Raw genomic sequence first — 24,351 nt, forward strand, 5'->3', positions numbered from 1 at the left:
GAAAACAGGCCTGGCAATTTATCTGTGAAAAATCAGCCAATGAAAAACTATGGATTACAATGGTCTGATCCTGTTGTGCATGGCGTCACCCATGAGTCCCGGGCTGACTCGACAGCAGCTTACAGGAACAACTGTTTCTGTTATTAGCAAAAAAAGGTCACTCTTCCAACTTTAAAGAGATGTGACATATTCACCACAGGTAAAGTCAACAACTGCCACCCAAAGCACATGACTACAAGAGATGGCCCGGGGTGAAAAACATAAAGAAATTGTTCTTTAATGAACTACTGAGAAATTCAGAAGGAATCTTTCAGCTCAGAGGTTCAAGTCTAGAAGGACAATAGCATTCTTCCCCAATACGACCTTCCATGCTCTTTAGCTATAATGCCATATGGACCATGTTTGTCCTAGGCCGTGGTCCTTTCATTGAGATGCCCAGTTCTTCATCTGAGCTGGGTTAAAAAGTTATCTTGTTTTTCTTTTTCTCCTTAAGAGTAGGCAGTAATGTTTGTAGTGCTAATATTTCTTCCCAGTTGATATTTGTTATTTCTTACAACTCTTATTCTAAAGAACTTTTAGTAAATATATGTTAAATTCCCCAAAACATGCATGTTAGGATAAAATGACATTATTCTAGCAAAATCAGCCTTTTTAATTATATTTTAGGTTGACACTGAACCACCAAGAAAAGAACTGCCCTCAACTGCCACCATCTTAAAGAGAAATCTAATTCCAAACACAGAGAATAGAACTCATTCAGCACCAACACCAAATGGATGTCTATATCTACCCCTATCTTTTTACTAATACTCAACACTAGGCAGTTTAATCTCTTCTATTCTAACTCAAAACACTAACTGTGAAGAGGGGATTTTCTCTCCTCTCTTTGTTTTGGAAACCACAGTACCCACAAACTCACACTAAAATTCAAGGACCTGGGCTGGCCAGCTCTCTGGGCTGTGTTCCCCAGAGAAATTCAGGAAGAAAACCTCTCAGCTCTAACCAGGACCTCAGAGAACTGAAAGGGCAGCTCATAGCAGAACTTTCAGGCAGGATACTAAAGGCATAGGAGTTGAGTCCTCACCCTTAGATTTTCCAAGAAGAAAAATTCTAAATAAGACAATGAAAACCTTTGGATATTCATCTTCCCTGTCAGCAAATGAGTGTCATAATCCCAACTAATCTCTGGATTTCATCGTCAGAATTACAACACGATGACCACAAGTTTGGAAATGCAAAGATACCTCTAGAGGCTGATACAGAGGATAAGGAATCTCTTCTACATGGACAATGTAGAATTACAGATGTGGGAGGAGTGGAGTGTAACATTAACTGGTAAATGGGGTGTAAGGGGGAAACACTATTAATACTTATCTCACTTTTGTTGTTGTTAGCTGTCATCGAGTCAGCCTCCAATGGTGACTCCACGCACAACGGAACAAAACATTGCCCAGTCCTGCGACATCCCCATGATGATCTGCCAGTCAGACCGTTGTTATTCACAGGATTTTCTTAAGTAGGCCTTTCTTCCTAGTCCATCTTAGTCTGGAAGCTCCACTGAAACCTCTTCTGCATCAAACCAACATGCAAGCATCCACCGACAGACAGGCAGTGGCTATGCATGAGGTGCACTGGCCAGGAACGGAACCCGAGACTCCTGCCTGGGAAGCGAGAATTCTACCACTGAACCATCGACAAATACCCTTAGGTATTCATAAATACATGGATTTGAATCAGCACTAATCCCATGATGCATAGTATTTAGGCAGAATTTCAAAGAGCACATTTAACCACAGCATTACTCATCAACTTAATAAATCTCCTGTGTCTGGACTGGAAAACGATATTCAAACAATTACGGAGGTCACTATTATGTTTTGGGCTTTGTCAGTAGTTTTTTTTTTGTTTTGTTTTTTTTCTATTCTGTTTTTTGCTTTTTTTTCTCTATCCCCTATCAACACGGAAACCCTAGTGGCATAGTGGTTAAGTGCTATGGCTGCTAACCCAAGGGTCGGCAGTTCAAATCTACCAGGTGCTCCTTGGAAACTCTATGGGGCAGTTCTACTCTGTCCTATAGGGTTGCTATGAGTCGGAATCAACTCGACGGCAATGGGGTGTGTGTGTGTCTGTGTGTGTGTGTGTGTGTGTGTGGTACCAACACTGGTTTCTTGGCCATACTTTAAACTTACGGCATATCTCAGATGATGAACGTCAGGCATTAGTCTCCTTTAAGTAAGTCCTATCCTGAGCAATAGATAAGCTGGAGACCCAAGGAAAAGGGTAGTCATGGCTACTCATTCACCATCTGCCCATCCCACCCCGCCTCCTCATCTTCCTGCAGAATCTTGGGTTACCGTGGAGGGCCTGGCACCAAGTACCTTTTCCTGCAAGCACTCACGGAGGGACATATTCACATGGTGAGGAGAGCAGTTTTGATGACTGGCTGCTACGGTACTTCTCTTCAGGGAATGAAGGCTTTTGAAAGATCTGAAGTGTCTCTTAAAGTGAGTAAGTAGGTACAAACTGGTAGAACAAAATGTACTAAACATTTAGGTACAAAACATTCTTTTTCTCCTGCTGAAATCACTAGAAAGTTTAGCTGGGTGAAATCAGAATCTGCCTAATTCAAAACTCCTTTTAAGAGAATATATAATAAACTCAACCTCCCTCCAAAGAAAAAGATACACTGTCTAGGGTTTTCACTAGCTTTCATTGTTTTGACACATAAAGAGAAAGAATGAGATAAATATGGGTAAAACGTATCATTGATGCTCCTGATGATAGCCTTTAGAAGCATCTCTAGTGATTCTGAGCCACTGGTGTTACCTACCTAAAATCTGCAGGGGAGAATAGTGTGGTCCTTAGTGGAAACAGAAGTGGAGAGTTTTTACGTAGATACCCATGGGGTTGCATGAGTCGGAATTGACGACAGCAACAAGTTTTTTTGTTTGTTTTGTTTTTTTGATTCCTGACCTGCATTCATGTAAAATTATCCAAAAAATAGTTTTTAATCCTAATACTGTAGCCAGGTCACCCTCAACTACACTACCCTGAAATTCTTTCCTTCCATCCTCCGTTTCATTGTCCCTCCCCATCCTCAACCCCAAACACACTCGGCTACAACCCCTCCTCTTTAAAGGGTGAAATAAAAAAACTAAGAGTAAGCAACTTGTCACGATGCCATGTCAGGTTACAAGAAAGTGCCATCTCCTCTCCCTATGACAGCGAAAAAGTGCAGATTATGCACCTGGCAAATATTTGCATGGTCTCCTGAGTAGTGAGATTCATCCATTTGCTCACAAAAGTACACAACTACAGCTGAGAAAATAAATCAATTCAACAAACATTTATCAAGCACCAGTCTGACTACAGCGTTTTTCAGGAAAAAAAAATAATAATGCGCCTGGCTATTAGAGTTGATTTTTGGAGAAGTCTAGAAATACGCTATTTTCTCCTGTCTCCCACCAGAAACAAATCATGAGTGAAGAAGCAACCAACACCCTCAAATGTTCAGCACAGCACTATTTCATATTGTAAAAATGCAACTAGCCCAAGGCATGGCAGTTCCTTTCTGTAGATGGAAAAGAATCCCCTTCTTATCTCTCTGGAAAAATATCAATTTTGTTTGCTTTGTCTCCACTTATTAAGAAATCACAGACTACCTAGCCATCAATTGCCCTTCAATATGTTGGACATAAAGACTAAAAGAACTATATACTGAAACATGTTATGGCATCAATGTTTTACATTATACATTCAGACTTACCAGGGATCAACTTAAAATGAATTTTAAATATACAATGCAAAGGTTGGGCTAGACCAACCTCTGACAAACATTTAAGGGTTTCCCCTTGGGAAACTTCTCAATGGTGCTAAGAGAATTTGGGCTACTTGACAAGAGTCAGGAGCCCGTTTCTAGGTCCCAGCCCTACTGTGTACTCAATGACCTCGGGAAAGCCATTTACAAACTCTCAGACCTCTGTTTCTTCATCTGTAAAATAGGGATCATGTAAGTGTTCAATCTAACTTGTGGGATTATTATGAGGTCAAATGAAATAAGGGTTACAAAAGTTTTATGAAAAGTGTTAAATCATCAGTATCGATGTTTAACTCAGTAGTCCTGAAGACAAGGTAGAAGAAGGAAAACGACAAGAAAATGCATCTCTGTCACCAAGAGTATGTAACTTGAGCCTATAAAAGCTCAAACGAGCTTGTGTTCAGCCACAGGGGCAATTTTAGAATCATAACCATGAAATCGGTTCTAGAAAGAAGCATTTTTCTTTATTCTATTCTTTTTTGTCATATTGGCTAGACACTGTTTGTCTCAGTCATCTAGTGCTGCTATAACAGAAATACCACAAGTGGATGGCTTCAACAAAGAGAAGTTTATTCACTCTAGAAGTCCAAATTGAGGGTGTCAGCTCCAGGGGAAGGCTTTCACTGTCAGCTCTAGAGGAGGGTCCTTGTCATCAATCTTCCTCTGGACTGGGAGCTTCCCTGCACAGGAACCCCAGATGCGCTCTGCTCTGAGTGTTTCTTTCTTGGTAGTATGAGGTCCCCCACTCTCTGCTCACTTCTCTTTCCTTTTATCTCTTGTAAGATAACAGGTGGTGTAGACCACACCCCGGGGAGACTCCCTTTACATTAAAATATGATCTTAGTAATGGTGTTACAATCCCACACTAATCTTCTTTAACATAAAATTACAATCACAAAATGGAGGACAACCACACAATACAGGAATCATGGCCTAACCAAGTTGACACATATTTTTGCTGACACAATTGAAACCATGACACTGTTCTTATTCAACTGATGTAGTACTTAGCTGTCGTTGGCTATTAATATTATATTTAGTGTCAGTCTCCTAGATTAATTTACATAAACAGTTAATATTAAACAAAAACTACACTTATTCCACTGAGACAGGACATTCCAAACTCAGCAAAACACAATATACTTTTTTTTTTTTAAGTTGACATTTTAACCATCTACTCTGGATTGGCACTTGAAAAACTGTAAGGTAATGTCCCTGGCCTCAAGGAACTCAGTTTAGAATGGGAAATAGCCAGACAGAAGATTACAAAACAGTGAGGTCAGTGCAATGAGAGAAGAACTCAGCGGGTACCACTGAGTGCTGGGATGGCCACTCCCAGTGGAGGTGCTGCCTGAGCCAAGTCTAAGGGTATATAGTGGTTAGCCGAGAGAAGGTGGGGAAGGAGAAGACATAGCATGAACATGAAATGGCGCGCTCTGTGTGCAAATCCCAAGCAATGTGGTGCTTATGGAGCACACAGAGTCAGGATGGGCCTAAAACAAGACTTGGGCAGGAGGCTGAGGTCGCAGCAAGAGGAACCTGGAGCTGGCAAGTCATCCTGGGGATGTAGAACTGTGTCCCCTGAGTCTTAGGATTCCGCCCAAGTGTGGAGCCACTCTGAGGACTGAAGCAGGGAGATGGTAGCTTCATAAGAGTGGTACACTGATGAAGAGACATCTGCATGTAATACCAAAAATCAGTTGTTGTTGAGTTGATCCCAACTCATGCAACCCAGGTGTGCATAGGGTCTGTGAACCATAGGGTTTTCAAGACTGTGACCTTTCAGAAGCAGACTGCCAGGTCTTTCATCTAAGGCACCTCTGGGTGGGTTCAAACCACCAACATTTATGGTTAATAGTCAAGTACTTAAACGTTTGCACCACCCAAGTACAGACCTCAACTATACTTTACCCAGAACATTCCACTTTTGTATTAAATATTAGAGTTTCTGGTGGAAAAACACGCTTTGTTGCTGTAAAAAAAAAAAAAGTTGATACACTGAAAGATAAAGGGAAATCTCATTTATAAAACTGTAATAAAAATAACCCCAGCAATGGTTAAAATGGCAAATTTTATATTTTATTACAATTAAAAGAATAGCCACAGCCCATAATATTTTAAAGTAGAAAACACTAACGATACTTTTTTAGAATTCATACAAAATGCTTGTACATTTTTTATTGACCTCTCCCTAGGAAGGTTCATTTTATTTAGATATAAACAGGGCAGAAAACCAAGGCTTCAGCCAGTCTCAGCTTCCTCAAACAAGATACAGCCCTGGTGAGGCTGGGCAGTCAATCACCTGGAGGACAAAGCAGGCCAGTGGTGAGTCATCTCAAAGAATGCCAACACATGGACAGACAGATATGCAGAACCATTTCGACTTGTCAGAAGTCCAGTGTTGCAAGGAACTATCCAGGAATTCATCATGTATAAAATGAACTTTACTGGGAATATTAAAAATAAAGGAGAGAGGCGAAGCTAAAAATACTAAATTAAATTGAGCCAGCAACCCCATACTGCCTCCCTGACAAGGGCGGGTTATCCAATAGGCAAAGTAAGCACGGTGCTTACCTTGCTTACCAGATCTTCTGTGGAGAACAATTTCTTTTTTTTTTTTACCACATCAAAGATTATCCTTCTAGATGTGGCTGGCATCTGTCTCTCTCCCAACCCCACAGCACCCTCCTATAGAATCAAAGCCTCTTTTCAAATTTACAATCCCTGATGGGGCAGATGACCCAGTGAACAAGGTAAGCATGGGCTAACTTGTACTTACTTACTAATCCGTAGTGAAGAATTTCGCTACGGATGATCTGGTAAGCAAGGTTAGCACCATTCTTACCTTGCCTATTGGACAATCCACCCCTGCTCCCTGAATGTGATGCACAGATCAAAACCAAATTGCTAAAGAAAGACTTCAAAGAAATGCATTGCCTCAAACATGCTAGTGGCTTGCCAAAGGCTGTATGTCCCAGTGGGCTATTTTATGCAGTTATGGGCAAGTTTTCTAAAACAATCGAGCATCTTCCCCCTAAAGGAGACTGAGCTCTTCAATAATTTAGTTCATATCTTCCCTGTAGCCCAGAAAGATGATGCTGTTGTTATCATTGTTGTGGTAGCCATTTTGTATTTATTAAGAGTTCTCAGTGAGCCAGCTGCCACCCTTTTCTTCCTTTGTTGTAGATGGGGGGGAAAAATGATACGCAAGTTCTTTGCATTGCTTTAGAAAGTGAGCAACAAGACGAAGATCAGCAGCAATGCCCAAGGCCACAGCACTTGGCCACAGAGTTTGTACCCAACACTATTTGGAAGCCCAGGCAGTGCTCCCTCCCCATTTCAGATCCTCACCACCAGGCAGAGCTCCTGTTTAGTAGAGAGTATACATTTGCTTATAAAGCGGCAAGTGTTTATTTTTGCACACACGAAATATTCAAGTGGATATAATAAAATTATATCTGAGGACAAACCACAGAGATAAGAAATTCTGTCTCTATGCCCCAATTAACTGAAGATCTAAAAACTACAAATCACGAGGGTGTTGTACATCAAGTTATTTGGCCATTCATTGATATGAGACAAAATGAAAGTATTTTGAATTACAGCAAACTAAATGCATCAAGTGAAAGGTGGGCACAGGAGTACCAATCCATGTGTGGCTCTTAACAGAAAATCTCGCCATCTTTTCATCTGCTGTTGGAAGGTGTATGTTATTATTCATTGGAGCAATAAGAACTTGCAAGAACCACATGGACCCGAATTAATGAGAGAATGGTATACAGTGCTCATGTATCCACACCGTCCAACACAGAGCTGCACTAAACAATGCCACCAGACCAAGCAGGCATCTTGGTAACATTTTTGGATACTCAATATATATCATCTTTCTAAAGGTTTAGAATATTTCTGTAAACCAGCTTTAAATGGATTCATGGTAGCAACTTGTGGCGGTCATCCAGACTAAGGCTTTACTTTGAATTAAAGGATGTCAGAAAACCCGTTGCCATGGAGTCAATTCCAACTCATAGCAATCCTATAGGACAAAATAGAACTGCCCCATAGAGTTTCCAAGGGGCAGCTGGCAGATTCAAACTGCCAACCCTTTGGTTAGCAGCCGTAGTAGCACCTGGCCACTAGGCCACCAGGGTTTCCAAAGGATGTCAGAGCTGGAAGGAACTCTAGAAGCCATGCTGGTCTGCCTCCTTCATTATATACGAAACCAAACCCACCAGCTGCTCTGCAAGAGAAAGATGTGGCAGTCTGCTTCTGTTAAGAGTACAAAAAAAAAATCCATTTCCATCGAGTCAATTCCGACTCACAGCGACCCTATAGGACAGAGAATTGCCCCATAGAGTTTCCAAGGAGAGCCTGGTGGATTCGAACTGTCAACCTTCTGGTTAGCAGCCATAGCACTTAACCACTACACCACCACGGTTTCCATATAGCCTTGGAAAATTCTATGGGGCAGTTCTACCCTCTCCTGTAGGGCCGCTACAAGTCCTAATAGACTTGATGGCAAAGAGTTTGGTTTGGTTTTGAGGTCCGGAGAAACAAAATAACATATATAAGCTCACATAGCTAATAAATCGCTGGGCTAAGACCCAAAGACAGAAACCATCTGTCCACTGGTCTGTCTAGCACATGTCCTACATCCTTCCTAACCATACTCATCTCAGGTCATTGACCCTGACCCAGGCAACAATGGTCAAGAACTCTGGTAGCACTGCTCCCTTCCCCTGGAGTGCCTTTTTCCATCCATCTTCCCCATATATCCATTTATCTTTCCAATCAACTTAACAGTCACCCCCTACATGGTCCTCCCACATTCCCCATATAATTGGCTCTTCCGCTCTTTGTCTCCCAACAGTACGCCTTCTGTATGCTCCTGATACGGTACACTGTTGAAGTCACTGATTTACATGTCTCACTACCAAAGATTTCAAACCCTTTGAGGGCAGGGGTGATGTCATACGCATATCTATAAATCTTGCCCTGAAGGCACTGCCAAGCAGATAATAGATGCTTGCTATGAACAAAAATCCTAGGCTGACACTCTTCCCCAAAGGCAAAGACACCAAGAAAAGCTTTGGTACCACCTAAGAGGCAATACCTTGGCACAGTGGTTCTCAATCCTGGCTACACATCAGAAAAACTTTACTCAGCCCCACACAAGACCAACTAAAAACAAATCTCCAGGAGATGGGCCCAGATAGATTTAGTTTTTCCAAAGTTATGCAGGCAATTCCTATAAACAATAAAAGCTGAGACCTACTAGTACCAAAACCGACTGCCATAGAGTCAATTCTGACTCACGGTGACCCTAGCAATCAGAAATCCTACATAGTTCCCCGGGGCATGTTTTCATAGTGACTCTGGAGGCCTCATCATCTACAAAAGAAAGTAATCCTCCCATATGGCAATCAGCACACAGGTGCTCACAAAGGTCTTCCCCCCATGCTCATGTGGCAACCCATGTAATTTATTATACCTGACAGATCATAGCATGAGGTGACATGGCCGTCAGCCAACTTAGAGGCAAACAACACAGAGATCTGTGAGGTTGAAAATCTCATCAAGCCAACACATTTCAAGGGTAAATGACTTTTCCTACTTATTTGGAAGAGGAATAACTCTGGGCATTTGCAAATAAAGCACTTTCTGAGAATTAAATAGTCCTAAACTATAGTCAAATGAACTTAGGACTTTGTTTTGTATGTACTAGATGTTTTATAAATTGTCCACTTGAAACTAAAAATCACAGCTTCTGCACTCCTAGGAAAAGAATGCTTGGGTATTTTGGAAGTCGCAAATTAATTTCTTTTAAGTGAATGAAACCAACTAGTACCCTTGACCATTATCATTAATTTATTTTTAATTAAATGAAACTTGTTACTGTAAACAGCACAGTCTTTTTTTAAGATCAACATTCAGACCTAGTCCAAACAGCCTGTTTTATAAAGAAACAGCCCTACCCCATATTTTACATAAAATGCCCACTGATCCAAGGAGATAGGATGATAATGACGCTGTAGCGATGGGGAAATGGTAGAGGGACATAAGCCACCCTGATATCTGTATTCTATTGAAGAGTTCCAAGTGGCATTAATAGCTGGTAGTGAGACTTATAAATCATGGCGGGGAGGGGGGTGAAATTTCACAGTCAAATAAAATGGAAAAATACTGGGTAAAAGCAAATCAAATCAGATGCTAGTGTGCACTGTTGCCCTTCAAGAGGATCGGATGGTCAGCAGAGCTTCTCTTGGGTCTCCACTAAACACATTTTGGGAAATTCAGCCAACTTAACAAATGTCAATGAGGCAAATGTCAGGCAAAGCCAAAGCCAGACACCTCCCCTTCAATTCAATGACCCTTGTTTGCCTGAAGACCTCAATACAGGAAACGAAAGGGATTGAAGAATGAATCAGTAGTTGGAGTCATTTACTTGGTAACACACAACATAATGAGCATGAAGATGAAGAAGAGAAAGAATACAGACTGGTATAACCAGACTGACTCGCACCTTGTAACGAATGACGATAGCAATAATCAAACCGTAAATGTACAAGGCAGTTTATATTTAACAAAACCCTTTCATAGTCATCTATTCATTTCAACCTAACAATAGCCTGGTAGAATACATCAGGAAAGGTATTTTTATTCTCACTTTACAGATGAGAACAACTGAAGCTACAAGTGGTTATATGACAAGCTCAAAGCTATAGCAATTTAAGAGTAGAACCAAGACTGTAAGGCAGATCCTCAACTCCTAAGTGAGGTCCTTACTACCCCACACTCCTTACAAATCTTACAGTGAAGGCACTCTAGTTAGATCTTGTACTATCTCAAGAGTACTGCTGATTCTATCCCAAAATTTGTACAGTAGGTAATTATCCAAAAATCACTGTCATCCTACCTAAGTTCTAGAGTGCTCCACTCAGGTCTTCTGATTCCTCTCATCATCTACTTTCTCTTTACAAATTATAGAGAAGTTCTTTTTTGTTTTTAACATGAAAGACCAAATATAACATCTAAATGGCAATTATATAATCAAGTGTCATACTAGAAATATGAAGATTTGGGTTTAATGCAACAACGCAGTTCTGAGTATTCATAAAAACCAAGAAATTGAAACTAGAAGGTGAAACCAAAATACATGTGTGTTTCCAATTTCATTCTTCTATAAATATTTCTTTTAGATCATAAAATGTTCTACAAAAACAAGGTCATGAAAGTACCTGTAAGTAAGACTCCCACGGTAATTTACATGTGTTTGAGAAGAAATGTTTACTGAGTGCCTACTATGTGCCAGGCTTCCACATACTTTACACATTTAGTTTTCCAAACGATCCTACTCAGTACATTAATAAGAGATAAAGAAGTAATCAGAGAGTAACTTGAAATAGCTGGTTCACACGACTAGGCTGAGGCGGAACCAGGCTGAGAACCAAGCTTAGTCCTGCTACACAGCCCTTTATGTTATACTCCTTTCCACCTATGAATGGTTAGACTAGAGAACCAATGAGGGTCCTTGCAACCCTTTGAAAGTGCACATGCACACTCACAGTGCCTCTCTCACACGCACTAGACCCACTCCAATAGCCTCTTTACATTGCGCTTTATAACCTTAAAAAAAAAAAAAAAAAGGAGGATGCAAAAGAAACCTGATAGGAATACTGAGAAATCTATCATATTCTTAATTCACACTGGCATCCTGGGATGAGGTATGTTTCTATTTCTGCAATAACTAATACTAGTTCCAAAAGGGCAACTTAAGAAACAGGATAAACTAACATTAATTTAAATATGTGGCTAATTTGTAGTGGTGTTTAAGCAGTAAACGTTAAACAATTTTTTTGGCTTATTAAAAAATTACTCTATTTTTACAAAAATATGTTTGAATTTCTTTAGGTTCCCAACAGATAGCACGCCCAAAAATAGCCAAGACCTTTGACCAACACACAGGAAGCACAGTACAGTGGAAAGGCTCTAAGATATGGTACCATAAAAAGAGCACCACGCTACAGAGTTGTTACTCCATATTGACAGCAAATCAGAAGTAATTTTCTATCTAAATCAGAGCTTAATTCATTAGCCCACGTTACTTCACAAGTTCAATCCAATTTCTCAAAATACAGTAACACACTCTTCCAACCTAATTATCTTCATTGAAAGTATTTAAAAAGCATTTGCTGAGACACTTTCTTTCTGTGCCAGACAGGATCAACGTCAAGAGAGCAGCGTGGGTAAGCTCCATTCTGTCCAATTTCAGGGTCTGACATTTTAGAAAATAATCTTTTCTTCTGAGGGAACAAATGTTCCCCTGGAGTGGACACCAAAGGGTATCTCCCAGTACCTTAAATAAAGGTTTAATTAAATGTGTATCCGTTTACAATAGGGCTTTAAAAACCAGATTCTCAAGAATACATACACATAAACTTTTCATATCGCAAAGAACTGTAAACATTATAACCTGGATGACTTCTACGATAATTTTAATCAACTGAGAGAAGGTCAGGGCCCAGATGTGGAATTTTGAAAACTAGAGCAATAACGAGAGATCATCTATAATGGAAACGCCACCCCATTCCACGATCACTCAGGCAAATCATGGCCATTTCCCTCCAAGTCATCCTGAGGAAATGGTTTGTTTTGAAGCCATTTCAATAGCTCATTCACCAAAACCCCAAAATTTTAGTCCTAACACAACTCATTTCCATTTTCTCTTGACAATCATAAGGAGAAATCAACCCAAATTTTTAAACCACCATTTTTTAGATTACTTAACTAGGAGAAAATACCTTTTGAAAACAATTTTTGGGTGGATTTGTAAGTAAAAATTAGTAAATGGGCAAAATGGAAGAATAGGACTCCTTATTCCTCAACCAAGTCCCAATTCTTCAGTTTAAATTATCTCCTAACTTGTAAAACTCATTGCTGCCATCAGGCCTTTGCTTTGTGAGGTAGCCAGTTTTCTCTTAACGTTGTGCACAAGACTCGTGTAACTCCTGCCCTAGGCTAATAACAAATCTCCTTTTCCAGCTGCCAGTTTAATAGCTTACATTTCTAAAGTAAATGGCATCCGTTGCTCCTTTGAAAACTAGTTCTGGCAGTGATTAAAGGAAATGAAACACTCAAAGAGCTTCAAATACACAACATCAGGATTCAGGTGTCATATATAAACAGTGTAATGTATAATGAGGGGAAATACCCAAATCACAGAATCCAGTTTAGGCAACTTGTCTACTGAGATATTTAAAAAGATGGAGAGTCAATTAATAGGTGTATTACTTCGTTTAAAATCTGCTATGAGGCATTTACGAGCAAGTATAGACAGCACTGCTATTCAACATTCATGAAACAAAACCACACATAAACCATGTTCAAATGCAATGAACTTACCTTATAAACTTGCCCATATGTTCCATTTCCAACAAGTTCCACCAATTCAAAGATCCCTGCAGGGTCCTGAAACAAATTAAACAAGAAAAATTCAAGACAATGTTCCAGGCATTGTTTTAATCAAAAGCAAGTATCATTTGCTATACAGAAATAAATAACAATTTTAGCTTTGGAGAATCATGCATTAATATTAAATACTATGAGAATTTAAATTTTAATTCAGTTGTAGTAATGAAATTTGTTTTTCTATTTCCATGAAATGTGTTTAAATCAGACAAAAGATGTGACTTCAACTAAAACAATCAAAAAGAATCGACATATTTCTCATGTCAAGTAGAAACACACTTGCCAGTACATCAAAGACAAAATGAAAAATTCATCATACTGAGGGCGTTCTAATTTTTCAGATATTTCTCTTTGAATTTTCCAAGCTGCTCAGTGCATTGAACACAGACAAAGTTAAAAAACAGAGTACTGCTGTATTGTGGGGCAATCTTAATTAAGGTAGTCGACAGTTTCTAAGAAAAAAATGGAATCAACATAACTAGCCCTCAGAATGTTTTTCTTTAGATCCAACCCACCCACCCCCCATGCTGCCTCTGCAAAATATGCTTTTGCAGGATGACCTTCAGTTCAACAAGGTTAACTGCAAGATTTAGAAATGCAAACTAAATAGGAGAAGTATTTAAGTTCTTACCACCGAACAGGTACCTGCTAACCCTCAGACTAGCTAAACGTTAGGGTATTCTATCAATATCCAATAATGACTATTACTCTTACTGATTAATATCTCAATAAGTTAAAAAGAAAAATCAAAGATAAAATTCAACTCAGGCAGAAACTGACTTTAATCCCTACTGATTCTTAACTGGACAGAAATTGTTCTTTAAAGGCCTAAATCAAGACTCACAAACTCAAATGCCCACAGAGGCCAGTAATATAACTGAGTGAAGAGGCCTGGAGGGACTGCAGCAAAGTGAAGAAGGCATGCCTCCATTAGAGGATTAGAGGGGAACACTCACTTTATTTAGCTGCAGCCAATTGTTGCTGTGTCAACATATGAGCACAATATTGCCAGATCTAAAGATGTGTCAAGAAAAATAGAACATATTGTTTAATGTAAGATCTCCTTTCTTTTTTTTTTTTTTTTTGACATTTTAAAAGGGATGAACTCAATTAAAAAAAAAAACCTCATCCATTGCTGGTGAGAATATAAAATGGTACAACCACTGTGGAAAACAGCGTGGTGGTTCCTCGAAAAGTTGAACATAGAACTTTACCATATGACCCAGCAATTCCAATCCTAAGTAAACACCCAGAAGTGAAGTCAGGAACACAAACAGAAACCTGTGTACTGTGCTCATTGCAGCACTTTTCACAATAGCTCAAAAGTGGAAACAACCAAAATCTCCACCAACTCATGAATGGCTAAATACAAGGTGGTATATATGCACAATGGAATACTTCTCAGCCATAAAGAGAAATGAAGTCCTGATGCATGCCACTACATGGGTGAACCTTGAAAACATCATGCTGAGTGAAATAAGTCAGTGGCAAAAGGACAAATCTTGTATGAGCTCACTTATATGAAGTAAGAAAATGCATTGACACCAAAGATTATTAGTGGTTACCAGGTGTGAAAGGGGTGGGGAGGTGGATTTTTGCCGAGAGGCGTTGAGTATATGTTAACGGTGGCAGAATGATTTGGAAAAGGATAGCAAGAATGGTTGAACAACTTGAAGAACGTAATCAATGTCACTGAGTTGTACATGTACACATTGTTGAAATGGTGTATGTATTGTTATTACGTATATTTGCACTACAATAAAATGATAAAAATTCTCTGAGGGGAAAATTGAAAAAGACTGCAACAACTCTAGCTTAATCCATTGATTATGGAGTCCCTGGGTGGTACAAATGGTTAACATGCTTGGCAATCTATTAATACGTAATAATAATCATTTTGAAGCTGAGCACTTCCACATCTCAGGAGCATTCAAAATAAGGGAAGCAGCCCCCCTTTGCTATTCATGGGAAGAAGGCAAATGAGTTCAGGAGTAACAAGACAGAATTTTTTAGAGTCACAATCTTTAGTAAATTAAGACCAAGAAAAGCCCTTTGCTATTTGCCTTCAAAGATTCCACATAGAAACAAAAAAAAACACACACACAAAATAAAACCAAGGAGGGGGTGGGGGAACAGATTAAGCCATTTAGTTATGGAGAAAAATCAGAGCTAGCACTACCCATGCTAATAAAGTCAGAGGGGCAAGAACCACCATACTCCAGGCATGTGTTCTGACAAATCAAGAAGTCCAGAAGTTCCAGCTATGCCCCACCCGGCCAGGAAGGTGGCCCAGGTATAACCTTGAGACAGGAAGACGCTGTTCAGAAGACGAGAACTCTCAGTTGGCCAAAACCCCCTTGGTTAAGAGACGCTGTCAAGGCCACCTGGGAGCCATCAGGATGAGAAAAAAGAATTTTGCTTGTTAAACTACTAGGCCATTAGAGAAGCAGGTTTTATTACAAACGGAATTAGAAAGCAATGAGAAAAAGGAGAAGCAAGAAAAAGAAGAAAAGCTCATAAATGGTGGCAGCTGCTGTCTGTTTCTAAGCTGTGCTTGCTGGTGTTTCTGCAACAAATTTGGAGAGAAGTTCTACATTGCTTGAAATATCTCAACCGTGTTTTCAACATTTCTGACTAAAGAAATTATGAAAGAAAGAGAAGAGAGGCAGAAGAGTGACTACCAGCAGCCCGAAGGAGCCTGGCAGTCATCACAGGGGCACGCGAGGACAGCAGGAACAGAACCAGGGTGCAAAGCAGGGATCAGCTTCTATACTAGAGTCATCCCACCTCCTGGTCTCAGGAGCCAGGCAGCTAATTTCTGAGGCTCTGTCCCTTCCTTGAAAAGCCTATCAGTGGACATATAGAAGAGCAATTCCAGGACTTCTGTTTGGACTGCTGGGAAAGAGAAGCTCTTTCTGCAGACACACCCAAAGTGCTCAGGGCAGAAGAAGCAAAGGTCAAAAGAATTAAAGAGTTTGGCTGGTAGGCAACCAAGCCCGAAACAATCATCGATTTAGGTTAGCACTCCAGGAAGCAGACTCAGAATCTCTGAGAGTTGCACACAGAGAGTTTACTGAAATCAACACCTCTGGGGAAGTAAAGGCAGAAGGACTGAGCAGAGGAAAGACCTGCAATACAATGGAATCAATAACTTCATCTGACCTCCCGCTGAGCTCAGGAGTTAGCATGAGCCCTCAAAGTTGTCTACCCTTGGGGCCTGAGGCCCATTGCACCTCACTCCCATTGACCAGTCCATTGGATGCAGGGAGGCAGACTGTCCTTGTTTTCCACCCTAGGAAGTTATGATCATGGATAAAGTGACACTCTTCACCTGAGGACAATCCCTAGTGAGGGATTCAGTTGAGGGCCATCATGAGCTGCCTACATCCCAGCAGGTGCCTCAGTCCTGGAGAGGGCTTCTGGGTGGCACACCACAGCATCTTCTACAAGCACCATGGTTAGAAATAGGTACCAGTTTTTGAATGCTTCGAAGGCCAGCGTAGGAGGGGCAGGGGTCTGGGGACCATGATTTCAGGGGACATCTAAGTCAACTGGCATAATAAAATCTATTAAGAAAACATTCTGCATCCCACTTTGAAGAGTGGCGTCTGGGGTCTTAAATGCTAGCAAGCAGCCATCTAAGATGCATCAATTGGTCTCAACCCACCTGGATCAAAGGAGAATGAAAAACACCAAGGACACAAGGCAATTACGAGCCCAAAAGACAGAAAGGGCCACATGAACCAGAGACTACATCATCCTGAGACCAGAAGAACTAGATGGTGCCTGGCTACAACCTATGACTGCCCTGACAGGGAACACAACAGAGAACCCCTGAGGGAGCAGGAGAGCAGTGGGATGCAGACCCCAAATTCTCTTAAGACCAGACTTAATGGTCTGACTGAGACTGGAAGGACCCCGGCGGTCATGGCCCCCAGACCTTCTGTTGGCCCAGGACAGGAACCATTCCCAAAGCCAACTCTTCAGACATGGGTTGGACTGGACAATGGGTTGGAGAGGGATGCTGGTGAGGAGTGAGCTTCTTGGATCAGGTGGACACTTGAGGCTAGGTTGGCACCTCCCACCTGGAGGGGAGATGAGAGGGTGGAGGGGGTTAGAAGCTGGTGAAATGGATATGAAAAGAGAAAGTGGAGGGAGAGAGCGGGCTGTCTCATTAGCGGGGAGTAATTGGGAGTGTGTAGCAAGGTGTATATGGGTTTTTGTGGGAGAGACTGACTTCATTTGTAAACTTTCACTTAAAGCACAATAAAAATTATTAAAAAAAAAAAAAAAAAGTACCAGTTTGGAATTAGAAGTGAAGATTATAAAGCATCTATATTCTACAGTGTGCTGACAGTGATGGGACAGGACAGGATATTTGCAGGGTGGGGGCTGAGACCCTAGAAAGAAGCAGGCAGAGGTACTCATCAGGGACACCTCAGCACTGACTCTTACCTCCAATCTGATCCAAGTACAGTGGGTTATTGTTACTCACAGTAGTTACAGTCCATAAAGTCATTACAAACACTGAATTAGTGAATACTGAACCATTGGCTCCTAAGAGAAATAAAGCCTTTGGTCACAACATTTCTGTCAACAGATCAATGTATAATCTTGTTTTATTTGTGTTTCTGTTCAAAGATACCTTACTTAATATATATTGTCAATTTATTAACATTGAACTCACAGCCAACAGCACTATAACTCACGCCTGAATGAAGCTTATCTAACACACGAATTTTCTCTGTAAGGCACATCACAGCCGTCTTGTAATTAGGAACACTAGACAGCAATTCAGCACCATGCTTAGGGCCATTTTAAACAGCAAAATCACCAACAAAGAGCACAAAAATGAAAAAAAAAACACGGCACTAAATAGGCGGTGAAAAGGATACTTGTTTACAGTTTAAGAACTGAAACAAGAAAGCAGAGTGTTGTCTTGTTTGACCTCAGCTGAAAACCCCTGGTAACTGAAATTTCTTGTCACTCCGCACAAGTCCACAAATGACCACAAAAAGTCCCATGAGTGCTGATTTGGGGAATACAAATAAATTTTGGCAAGAAGTGAATTCACAAATATAGAATGCACAAGTAATGAGGATCTACTGTACCTGGAGAGCTGGATGTTTTTGAATATTCTATAAACAAGCATATATAATTGTTAGCTATGTTCTTGGGGAACAGTGATACAGCTTGAACATGGTACACGTCCGGCTATTTTCTCTCGTCCAGCAGGACCTCTAAAGTAACTTCTCCCAAGGGTCACCAACGACCTCAATTTCTTATTTGCAGTGTTCTCTTCTCAGTCCTCTCCCAGTTGTCTCCTTTGAGGGATTTGACACTATCGAACACCACCACTCTCGTTGAAGATACAGGTAGTCCCCGACTTGTGACATATATGAGTTACAATGAACTGCACTTACAACCGTCCTTCTTCATTTTGGACATGTTATCATTAGTAATATATACTACATACATGTTGCTGCATGTAACTGGCTGATGCTATTGTTCTCAGATGTTCACTCCCAGATGTGCAATTTTATGATTTACTGTTCAAAACACTGCTGTACAACTTTAGTGTTCTACACTAAATCAGGGGCTTCAGTTGCTTCAAAACATGGACCCAAATATTGATCACTTTGCTAAGGTCAATAGACAGATTTGGGAAACAGTGAGATGTTACTGTGAAATATATGAAGAAAAAAGAAAAGGACCAGACAGGCAACTCTCACTAATTTCCTGACTAGAAATGCCATCTCCACTCTCAGGGATAATCCAGATGATCCAGAAACTTCCAGAAGTGGAGTTATTACCACAACTGACAAAATGCCAATGTTGTCCAACTCTTCTTCATCATCAAAGTAAATTTTTATGATTTGTGCATTTCTTTATGTATGTGGGTATACACTAAAATATAAGTTTATATGTAAGTTTTCCAACCCCAAAAGATAGTTAAAGATCAGATTTGTAAACATACTGATAATAAAAGGCAATAACGAAAAGTTAAAAAAAAAAAATTGAGGTATTTGACTCACGTCAGAACCAACTTACAATGGAGTCACTGGAACAGAACACTGTCATAAGTTGGGGACTATCTGTATATCCCCTTCTCTGTCTTCCACCACACCCCTCAGTTTCTCTCACAGATTCTGTTTCTTCTGCCCATACCTTAAATGTAGGCTCCCCCTAAGCTTCCATCCCCGGGCCCCCTCATTTTACTCCCTACATGTTAATAATTTCATCTCCAAATGTCCACCATGTCCCTCTATTCAACTCCATTCACAAGACAGGCCCTTACCATCTTTTTCTGGGATTACTTGCTTTCAATCAACTCTTTTGTCCTATCTATCTATCTCCACACTGATCTTTCTGAAACAAACATTTCTACTCATGACACTGCATGCTTTAAAACCCTGCCTCACGTGGTACAAATTGAAAGTCAAGGTCCTACCATACTTAAGCGGCCTTCATTCCCAGCCCATCATCTGTGCTATCACCCACTCCCTCAAACCACCCACCATTTCCCTAACACACCACACTCAGTCAGGTCCTCTGGGCCTTGGTTTATAATGCCAGCCTGCCGAGATTATTCCTTCTGCCAAGCAAACACACCTTTGAAAGCCCAGCTCAAGCACCACCTCCTCTGTGAAACCTTCAAACAAGTGCCGCCACCTCTCTGCTCTCCCAGTACTTTGTACAGAGCTCTGGAATAACTACCCTCATGTCATGCTAGCCCTGCTCACATTTCTCTCTCAATGAATTACAAATTCCCTGAGAGCAGGGCCTGCAACATATTTATCTTAGCATTTCCCAGCACTTAACATGGCATCCAACAAGTAACTGCTGAACACAATTTACTGATTACGGTTGACGTCCCACTCCCAGTTCTCTACAACATGCTTAAAGAAGTTGCAAAAATGGGATGAGAATGTAGAGACAAAGGTCTGGCAAACTTACGTCATTTCATTATCAATCTAGACAAGCTGTCCCAGCCACCCACCCACTGCCACCTCTGTCCCCCCCCAGCCTACTCCCAAACACACAAAGCTATCACATGCATAAGCCCCACTAGTATTTCCCACTGTAAAATAAATCCATCAAGCCCTCTGGTGTAAGCCATGCCTCGAGTGTACTGAGAAGACAGGCTGTCGGGATGAGGTCATGCGCAATGCAACGAGGAGTGGATGCCATACCTAATAATCATGTTAGAAAGACAGGAGAGCTAAGTGACAAGTATCAGCTTAATTCTCCCTCTCTTGTTTGCTTAGCTGCTCATAAAGCCAGGATGGGCAGCATGGAAGAAGGTTACACACACCAAGGATACAAGAGTAAATCACTGACATTTACCAAAGTCAAGAATCCCTGTTGGCCGCACATGCCTTTATTCAGATCTTAACCTTTGCTGGGAGGCTGAGAAGAGAATTTAATTCTAACATAGAGTAGTTTACATTATTTCATAATGAAATATAACTACATATCAAAAGGCAAGCTGCTCCCTGAAAGAAAATGTAACTTTTCAGCAAATACCGAGAAAGGTAAATTTGGTTAGTCATTATAATTAAAAGAAAAAAAACCACAATAACAGCTAACATTTCATGAGTGCTTATGTGCCAGGCACTATTTTCAGCACTTTACATGAAAATCTCATTGAATTATCACCACTCTATCAAGTGGGTGCTATTATCATCTTTGCTTTACAGATAAGGAAACTGAGGCAGAGAGGATATGTACTTGCTCAAGGTCACACCAAGGGTAAGTGGTAGAGCTAGGATGTGTGCCAGGCCTGTTGGACCCTAAACTCTATGCTCTTGGCCATTACACCATCAACTTCATGGAATTAGAATTCTCAGCCTTTGATTTATCACTTGCTCGCTCTCCAATCCTGGACAAGTTTCATAACCCCCATGAGCCTCAATTTCTTCATCTTTAAAGTGGGGACAATATTATCTACCTCACAGGGTGAATGTAAGAACTGTAAAAGTGTCTAGACTAGTTCAGAGCCAGATACAGAATACCTCAATAAATATTAATTTCCTTCCATTCTTTTTTTCTCTTTGAAAAAGAGTTCATTTATTACATAAGGAAAACACACCACCAAAAAAACAGTCTGTATTTTATACATTTTCAACTAATAAATCCAATAAAAGAAAAACTTTTTGCTTTTCCACCAATAACGTGACCACACCTTTAGTAAACAGGGTCAGATACTTACAGACAAATGTCTCTTTGAAAACCAGGGAGACAATTGGGAAGGCACCTTAACTTTTTTGGGCTCCTGGGATTCCGGAATAAATTCTTTCTTAGGCGGCACTGGTAGGCCCCAGTCTGATTTAGCAGCAGGATGGACAGATTTAGGATCTAGGGATTAACATTCCCAGTCACTGAGTTATACTTTAATTCTTCCAGATCCCCTGAATGATACTGGATTTATTGTAACACTAAGTAACATCTCCAGACTCAACCCTGAAGATTGAAAAGGGCAGACCTAAGCATATAACTAGGATGACCACCTTAGCACCATAAAAGATGATACATCTTCTTTCCAGCCCCTCCCTCCTTCTTTTTTTAAAAAATGAAATGAAGAGAAAAACTAAGAAGGATCATGAGCAAGGGCCTACAGAGATTCCAGACACCACTTCCCCAAACTGCTCTTAAAGACATAGCCACATGTGACAGAATCTTTTCCTCCCAGTCACAGTCCACTGGCAGGGTGAACTAGACTGCAACAGAATATGGGTGGCTGATCCAGCTCCCAAAATGACTGCCCACCCCCAGATTCCCTCCTGACATCTGCCACAATGTGCTTATTCTAAACTTACGGGCCCTCAAAAGACCAAAACGTTACTTCTCTTGGAGTCATACTTAGCAGCTGTTATGTTCCATTCCAGCCCTAAGTGACAAGCATATGCTTACAAAAGCAAAACAGAACAAAGAAAACAGGAACAGCAGGAGAACTCTCCATATTCATTTTAAGTCTTCAGGCTTTTCAACACCATCATTCTTCCAAAGTAACTACAGAGCTAGGAGTGAGTGTGCTGACTCAACACCTCGTGGATTCTCGTCCAGGCTGCACTCAGCCAGGCAAAGGACCTCAGCGTTAGTATTGTACTCATCTTCCTCCGTTCCAGTGTATTGAAGGGGCGAGTCTCAGGACTCAAAGGTCTTGCTTTATACAATAGCATTTATGCAATCTCTGAGTTCTACTCTGCACCCTCCATGTGTACCTACTATGTGTTAATCGCCGTCCTAGGAAGATAAGCAGATACGCTGGCTCCTGCGCCTCATGGTGCTTACAGTCAAATGAGGGAAACAGACAAGAGTAAATAACTATACACGCAGTCACTTATTTACAATAATAATAAGCAGCATGCAGGAAAACTACAAGGTGCTCTGACGGTATGTATCAGGAGATCTAGAATATAGCCCATGTATGTTATGAATGCGAGTCCCTGGGTGGTGCCACGTTTTAAGGTGCTATTGATAACTGACTGATAACTGAAAAGTTTGAGATGGGAGTCCACTGAGAGGTACCTCAAAAGAAAGATCTGGTCATCTATCTCTGAAGAATCAGCCGTTGAAACCCTGTGGGGGGCAGGTCTCCTCTGACACACTTGGGGTCACCACGAGTTGAAGTCAAATAAGCAATCTTTTTTTTTTAATATTATGCATATAATAATATAATCTGTCTTGGAAGAACTATAGCTAAAATGCTCATTAGAAGCAAGGATGGTGGGACTTCATCTCACATACATGTTGTCAGGGGGGAACAGTCTCTAGAGAAGGACATCATGCTTGGTAAAGTAGAGGGTCAGCAAAAAAGAGAAAAACCCTCAACAGGATAGATTGACACAGTGGCTACAACACACGGCTCAAACATAGCACTGATTGTGAGGACGGCATAGGACTAGGCAGTGTTTCCTTCTGTTGTACACAGGGTCGCTATGAGTTGGAACTGACTCAACGACACCTAACAACAACAATATAATAATATATCTTCTACACTAGTCCAAGCCAGACATCTCAAGTGGAACAGATAATTCTACTCAAAAACAAAGATAAAACTCTGATAGATGAATTTTCTCATTTGAACATCTGAGTTGAACAAATTAAACTATGCAGTGTCATCAGAACCCAAAAAGTTAGGGTTCAAGTCTGGATTCTGCTCCTCGCTAGCTAAATAACCTTAGGCAAGTTGTTTGACCACTTGTACGCATGTTTTCCTATCTGTAAAATGGGTCAATACCACTTGGCCTGCCTTCTTTTTGCGGTTGCTTCTTGCATGTGAATGAGCTGGGCAACTCCATAGCTCCATAATGTCAACCACTGTATTATGGGGAGGCAGTCCACATGCAGGACATCTCCAGGACTGCTGCCTGCCCCAATACAGCAGCACCTGGCTAGATGGTTAATGGCATACTTTTACCAGTACTAGCTCCTCATTGATCACAGCTACTCCTTAGACCCGCTCCTAGCCAAGCATCAAGCAATCAGCACCCCCGATGCTGGTAGCTTCTAGGACAGAGAGATAGGAGCCTCCCCACCTTCTGCTTGCTATGTTGTTTAATTCTGCCTGCTACTGTGCAGCACCCAGTAATGAAACAGCTTCCTACGTACCTGCTTCACCAGGACCCTGTCACTCCAGCCCATCCTCACAAAGGCAGGCTTTCAAAGTGGGAAGCTCAGGATTGTATCTGAATCCTGGCTCCTAAAATTAATAGCTGCGAGGCCTTAAACTGTAATAATCATTATCCCTTTCATTGGGATACGCAATGACCTAAATGTTTTCCAAACCAGACCCATGGCCATTAAGTTGATTCTGACTCAAAGCGGCCCATAGGAGAGTAGAACCGCCACATAGGGTTTCCAAAGAGTACCTGGTAGATTTGAACCGCCGACCTTCTGGTCAGCAGCTATAGCTCTCAACCACTATGCCACCAGAGTTTAAATGCTTTAGATTCATGTTTTTATTTAATCCTTATACAACCCCCCCCCCAAAAAGTAGTTATTACTAACCCCACCTGCAGATGAAGAAAGTGAGGCTTAAAGGAATTAAGTAACTTGCCCAAGGT

General features: G+C 40.9%; 1 protein-coding gene across 4 annotated transcripts in view; it reads right to left on the reverse strand.

Annotated features, from left to right (window-relative positions):
• The window catches only part of TNIK (TRAF2 and NCK interacting kinase), a 482,068-nt gene that overhangs the window by 349,782 nt on the left and 107,935 nt on the right, over nucleotides 1-24,351 (reverse strand). For all 4 annotated transcript variants that reach the window (XM_064275470.1, XM_064275471.1, XM_064275469.1 and 1 more), the window contains exon 2: nucleotides 13,217-13,282. In XM_064275470.1, coding sequence (XP_064131540.1) covers nucleotides 13,217-13,282 — 66 coding nt within the window. The remainder of the gene's footprint in view (nucleotides 1-13,216; nucleotides 13,283-24,351) is intronic.

Source organism: Loxodonta africana, chromosome 23 (genome assembly GCF_030014295.1).
Source record: "Loxodonta africana isolate mLoxAfr1 chromosome 23, mLoxAfr1.hap2, whole genome shotgun sequence".
In the NCBI taxonomy this organism is placed as follows: Eukaryota; Metazoa; Chordata; class Mammalia; order Proboscidea; family Elephantidae; genus Loxodonta; species Loxodonta africana.